Consider the following 7,092-nt stretch of genomic DNA (forward strand, 5'->3'; position numbering starts at 1 on the left):
TTTTTATTGAAAAACGCTTTAGAAAATAGTAACTATTACATATGAAACCAAAAGAATGTAAATGAACATATACATATGCTTTAAAATTTAGTAAAAATGTATTTCAATAAGATTAGCATATCAAGACTATAGTCTTTTTCTAATGCCATAAAAATAGCCTTGTTTATTAGCGTAAGTAAAAATTTCGGGAAATAGGTATATTTAGCCATGTGACAAACTGACGGACAGAGTCGCACCAAGAGGCTTTCTGTAGTTTTTGGTACGGAAACCTCAAAAAGTAATTAAAAGTATTAATCTAATTGGAAAGAGGAAGGGAAGAAAACATTGCATCGCTGATGTAACCCTATTGTTTGTAACGATATCTTTACTAATTATTAATTTAATATGGCAAATTCTTTACATATTATTTAAGTCTCTATATATGTATCTATAAATAAAGTATAAACACTATTGTTTATACTTTATTTATAGATAGATATATAGAGACTTAAATAATATGTAAAGAATTTACACACTATTGTCGAGGTTTAAAAATAAAGACATTTAATTGCTTGCGTTGCATTTTAATCTTAATTAGTATGATAGCGATGCCTTTTTTAATGCAAAACGGAGGCAATTGTACAAGTAGAACAGTGTGGATTGCTCGTGTGATCCTATTAAGAAACTCACTTCGTTCGTTTCTTAAACCCACACTTGTGTATTTTAATGCCTTTTATTATGTAGCAGTCACATAAACTACTATTATTTTTAAAACCCTGCTTCTTTTTAAGACTATTTATTTTTAGCTTTAGGTTTTAAGTATGTAAGTTCATTAAAAGTAAATAACCGCTTGCATTACAAGGTTGGCATTCCAATAAAGTACATCCCGACCGCCGCCTCTAAACCATTCTTAAGCCATCGCGCTCTCGTACTGTATCAGTTGCTCGCTTGTTTCGGCGGGACTCTCGAAGTGGGGGTACGCGGAATAAAACCGCTATGCCTCGCTCCAGACACCACATTGCACAAACCGAAGTAGACGGGTAAAAAAAAAACAAAAAAAAATGAAGGCCTTCCTTCTTATTCTTGTGAGCGTGGCGGTGGTTAGTGCGAAGCCCACAGGAGAGGATGACGTCATCGGTTCCGTCATTGGAGTCGTCAGGAGCTGTGCTGAGGAAGATGTCTCCTTGTGTCTGAAGGTGTGTGCAGTGATGTGTGTCCTCTTGAAGAATTTTTGAGTTTCTGAGTTTTCTGTTTTGAAATCCTTAGCTAAATTTGTTAGTTGATAACATTTCAATTTTCTTTTTTTCCTTTAATATTCTGTGATACGTCATGCTTACCTACTCCTTGATTTTTAAGGATTCTTGCAGAAATTTTTAGTTTGGAAGTCCTATATTTACTTTTTAGAAAATCCATTACCTGATTCAAAGGGTTACAATTTCTATTGAGATCCTTTGCAAAAGTTTTGTTTTAAAAACTCATTCTAAAGAAATTTTCATCATTTTTAATATTTACATTTTAAACTTCTTTACGTTTTTTTTAGTGCAGTAGTTTTCTTTTATTTTATTTATGATTTACAAAAAAAAAACTCTTAAAATATAACAATAGCAATAACTAAACAGTTAAAATATAAAATCAGCGGATAGCAGTTGCAGTTGTAAATTCTGCGTGTTCTGACGGTTTTGAAAAAGTAGTATTACAGAGTTAAATTTATAAGGGTACAACATGAATCTCGTATTTGCTTTTTTAGTTTCATTTAGTCAATACCAAAATACTAATACAAAACTTATCTACCATGATTTACTTACATTACCCTAAAGCATTTTAAGGTTGGTTCATTTTAAAAGAAGTATCCCACGGGCTCGTATGGACGCATTTTATTTCCTGTGCTGCGACTTTTTTTCGGCGTTTAAAGCTGGTGATTATTTTTCTGTGCATATTTTTACTATTAGACACAGAAAAGTAAACTCCTGTATCTGCAAATGTTCAGTACCCCTAGTGTAAATAAATTCGATTTCGAAACGTGACGTACGCGTTTGCGTTAAGTCTCATTTTGTATGGGTTTTTGAACAGCGCGCCAAGCGGGACGTTTTGGAAAGTCAAAAATCTCATACAAAATGACACTTAACGCAAACGCGTACGTCACGTTTCGCTGTCGAAAATATTTACACTAGGGGTACTGAAACTTGACGTTTATTCGAAACAGCGGTAGACAATTTCATGGACTGCTCCAAAATATGATAAAATTTCAATTGTCCTTTTACTTTTGCCCACTAATTTTCCTTAACATTGTCTATGTATGATAACAATCTTAATTTTTTTTGTAATCTTTTTGCATTTTTTCGAGGATAATTTCTTCTGCTCTATATGGCCTAACCAAGGTTTGAACTCGCAATTTTTGACCACGACAAACATATGAAAATCTAATGTTATTCCCTCAAACTTAGCATCTTCTCCAACAAAACTTATCACCAACAGGAACGCGCCCTGAAATACGTTGAAAACCTCGCCACCGCCCGGGAAGTCAATATTGCCGATGGCATCAGCCTCCTCGGTTCCGGCTCCCCCCGGTCTGCCCGCTCCTTCGAACCACTGCCCGAAGACCCAGCTGCTCGCGAAAACCAAGTGGAGTCCAGACTGCTTGATGCTACAGCTGACTTCTTGGAGAACCATGTGATTCAACTTCGCATGCCTAAGAGCACTGTCGAAGATGTGAAGAGGTCGCTTGAGGAAGGTCAGTGTTGTTTACGTATTTTGGTTCCGTGCTTCCTATTTACGAAAATGATATGCTATTTTTTTAGATGCTATTGGAATAGTTGTTGCAAATTATGAAAACATGAAACTAAGTGTAATTTTTAACTCCACACCACCACGTACCATTGCTTTAAAAGCTCTTTTCATCAAGTTGATGCGAAATTGTTGTTTGTTTATTTTGTTTATTCTTACAACTAATAAGAGTGATAAATAACTAAAAATCATTACACGTGCGAAAAGGATTCGCAACTCGTGTAGATTTAAAATTATTAGGGTTCAGGCGGTAAATTTGAACACACAACACAAGGTAAAAATTTGGCATTTGTAATCAAATTAATATAAAAAATCAAGATATAACATGCTTAAAGCGTAAATTTTTCATAGATACAAGATATTAATATACTTAACGTAATTGATCAAAAACTACAAAACTCTTCAATACAAAGTTTTGCAAATATTTAATGTTCCTTTTTTCATTCTAGTAACCCTGACATTTGTTGGAGAAAAAAAAAAAACTTTTACTAAAAATACAATAATCGTTTGTTCAATAGTTATACAATACAAGAGCTCTTGTTACGATACGTATCTGGAGCATTTAAATAATATAGTGGTCAAAACCGGACCCAAATAAGTGAAAGTTTGCCATGCAACTGTAATTATTTTTTGGTACTTTGGGCCCTGCTCAGGTGCTTTTTAACTCATGAGAATGAGAACATGCTAAGTAGAAAACCTTGTTTGTAAATTAAATAAAATTACTCCAATTGTCTTCGTTCAACAAGATAAAGATACTTAACAAGATCACCGCAAAGAAATAGAACGCCCCAAAGCATCTTATTTCATTGTTGCAATATTACATAACATCGATGAATCGCTAACAGACAAAATTATGTCGCCAAATAAAACAGTTAGATCACAAGCTGTTAAAAGAGTTGTCGTATCTTTTATTTATTTTGGATAACTGGTTTCGGTCTCTGCGTCGCGCCATTGATACGCACAAAAAACATTTTAGAAGCCGTTGAAGATTTAACGATCGATGATTCATCAATCTACTCACTATCTTTATTAATTACTTTATGTAGTAGGAATAAAAATAAAATAGGAGCAACAAAACTTTCTAAGGCATAAAATGATTTCTATATTTTATTATCTTAAGCATGTAATAACAGAAACAAACTGCTTGCGTGATATGATATAGCACTCCATAAAAAAGTGGGAAACATTACGTAAAACTTTAGAAAGAAACGATTTGAAGCACTCTCGCCAAATTAAATTAAATCCCGCAGAAAAACCAGTTTTAAAGGTGCGTGTGTGAGAATATTAAAATAGAAAGTTCGCAGTTACGGTAAGCGAGAAATTAATTAGTGTATAAATGAGCAATAAAATTAATATTGAGCTGAGAAATCCGTAAACGGGCTTACATTGTGAACGGACATCCGTATCTCGATCACCAAGAGAGCGTACTAGTACATACAGAGAAGAGGCTAGAAATCTCAATGGGCAAACGGGTCTTGCAGGAGTTTCTCTAACCTATTAACAAGCTTGATTATGGTGGAAAGCGGACGGATGGTCAAGTCTAGTTTTTGCCACATTTCCATAGTACTCGCCGCAAGTATGTAGGACTACATGTAACTAGTTTTAGAGATCCGTTAACGCGCCGTGATCGAAATCTCGATCGAGGATCGAGTAAAAGTCTCGCTCCAGGCGTTGACGAAATATGGAAGTAGGCTCGAGCTTTCGAATCGTAAGGTCGGGTAACCGATGCACTTTCTAGATGAACGAGACTGTTATGCAAACTGGACATAACATGAATTACAATGAAAGCGACATCGTTTAAAGTTCACGCGCTGAATTACAATCAGAAGTTTCAATTACAAATTTCCTTTGAATCATCGGGTAGCAAGTCGAATTTAAATATTTCCTTTGGAATGTGGCACTCCTTACTCCACTTCCGAGTTAAGTCGGCCGCTTCGTTTATAGGCACTTTGAGGTACAAGTTTAATTTTACCGTTTTGATGTCATGTCTTGTTAAGTTTAACGCACATTGTAAAGTACCTAAGCAAAGCGCTGTCTAAATCTGCTTAGGAGCATAACATTTAACACTCAAGATTCATAATATATGACAACTTTCTATCCATAAGATACATAACAGCAATTAACACTATACACAGGTACACTGACAACTTAGTAAACCTTAGTAATGTTTCCCTGAGTAAAAAGTACCTATATGTACCGGAGGGAACTAAATAAGAATTCTGAATCAAATGTATATTTTCAGGCCGTGGCAAGAAAAAGAAGCTGAAGCAGCTGATGCCCATCCTCGGCCTTCTGCAGCTCAAGATCCAGTCCCTCATTCCTCTGTTCCTGGGCATAATTGCTTTCGCCGCAGTGAAGGGTCTGATGCTCGCCAAGGCCGCTCTCCTAGCCTCCGCTTTGGTCCTCCTGAAGAAGCTGCTGTCCAAGCATGAAAGTCATGAGAGCTACGAGGTGGTAGCTCATCCTCACCACGAGGAGCACTTTAGCCACGGTGGTGGTCACGGAGGCTGGGGACGATCATCTGACGCCCAGAACATGGCGTACAACGCCTACGCCAACTGATACCTAAGATAGTTTAAGAAAGTTGATCCATCGATCAACTAGTCTATTTATCTTTGGTTAGTCTAGTTCGGACCTCAGATCGAGAATTAATTTATTGTCTTTATTTATTTAACTTATTGAAATCGAATGTTAATTTAGTTGTGTGAATGAGTGAATCTTGTCTTCGTTTTGTAAAGTCATGTCTGTTACTCGTATCATCTTGTTGTCTTCTACTGCAGTACCTGCTATTTTTATTGTATGTTTATATTTCTTAGTACAAATCATTATAGCTTTAATTGTATCACCACCTTTATAATTATGTACATATATTTATATTTAAGTACTTATAATAATGTGTTCATCATGACTAGTCGTATTATTATGTATCTCTATAATTGTTCTTTTCCATAGGTATATATTATTTTATGTGTATTTTATACATATATCTTTTGTAAATATGTTTCATATCGAAGTATATGTTTAAACCATTGTTAATGCATCTTTGTTTAAAATATTATTATATTGTATATAAATTATATATTAGTTAATACTAATATTTTCATCTATATTTGCTAATATGTATTTATTATCTAACTAGGAAACAAATATTTTTTGATTTATGTTATTTATGTAGTCTCTCTTTACACTCACTTTTGTATTTTTTTGTGTATGTGTATATAATGTATTTCAGTTTACAATTTGTATTAATTTTCCAAATATTTAATATGTGAATCTTTTTATTTCTTGCTCTTTATTACATGTATTTTTAAGTTGTACAAATCTACTCTTCGTTTATTATTATATAATAATATCATAATGGGCCATGCATAAACTAAAGATGAAAATATATCAGTCATTCATATTTTAATCCGACGTTTTATTTTATTAAACCTATCGAAACTATTGATTGAAAATCTTATTACATCAGATGATTTAACTAAATCCTATGACTCCTCAAGTTCTCACTCCGAAAATCATTACGGCGTCACTAAATCGCATTTATTGTAATCAGTTTTACTATGAATTCCAAATGTTAGTAGCAAAGTATATAACACAGTGTTTTTTTTATAAATTTCATATTTTTATGATATACAAATTAGGGTTATAGAAAAGACCGTCGCCTTGTAACATTATATTTTTTTTGTCACCATACCTTAATAATCATATTATAACATGAATATTAAGTAGATAAAGATACGTAACTAAGACCTGTAAAATTTATAATATTTATGTAATCATTCACAGCGCCTGGTGTTGAATTAGAAACCAAACTTTCATAATCATAATCAGAATCATTTATTAGTTCATCATGTTCATGTTCGTAATCATGTTCTTAAAATTAAATTAGGTAACGAACAGAACAAAATACATTAAAATAACTATGTTTGTATTAGTCGAGATAGGTTTCCTTCTTATTCATGTCACTATACATAATATAATTATGATATCTTTGTAAATGTTGAAACAGGATATATTTTTTAACTTTTTTACATATTTTACACCAAAAGAAAGGAGATCAACGCACATTCAGTTAAGGTTTCTTAAAGCTTATTAAAGAAAAAACTCGGTGAATACTTTCACCATCTTTAATAAAATTGTTTTAGTACCAATGCTACAAAACCAAAGCCATGCTTTAATAACAAGGAACATACTATTCTTAGTGAAGTGCATCCAACTGATACGCATATAAAATGGCTTATCGCAACAAAACGCAGTACCTTAGAGTGAATATATTATAAATTGAACTCACACAAAATTTCCACCTTAAGTCTAAAACAAAAAGGTATA

The 7,092-nt window shown here is 33.4% G+C and overlaps 1 protein-coding gene across 1 annotated transcript; it reads left to right on the forward strand.

Annotated features, from left to right (window-relative positions):
• Positions 1-958: 958 nt before the first annotated feature.
• Positions 959-5,789, forward strand: LOC133529520 (uncharacterized). The gene is made up of 3 exons (XM_061867251.1): positions 959-1,175; positions 2,455-2,710; positions 5,006-5,789. The coding sequence occupies exons 1-3, from the start codon at positions 1,041-1,043 to the stop codon at positions 5,323-5,325; spliced, it is 711 nt and encodes a 236-aa protein (XP_061723235.1). The 5' UTR covers positions 959-1,040; the 3' UTR covers positions 5,326-5,789.
• Positions 5,790-7,092: the final 1,303 nt, after the last annotated feature.

Source organism: Cydia pomonella, chromosome 21 (assembly GCF_033807575.1).
Source record: "Cydia pomonella isolate Wapato2018A chromosome 21, ilCydPomo1, whole genome shotgun sequence".
NCBI classification, from domain to species: domain Eukaryota; kingdom Metazoa; phylum Arthropoda; class Insecta; order Lepidoptera; family Tortricidae; genus Cydia; species Cydia pomonella.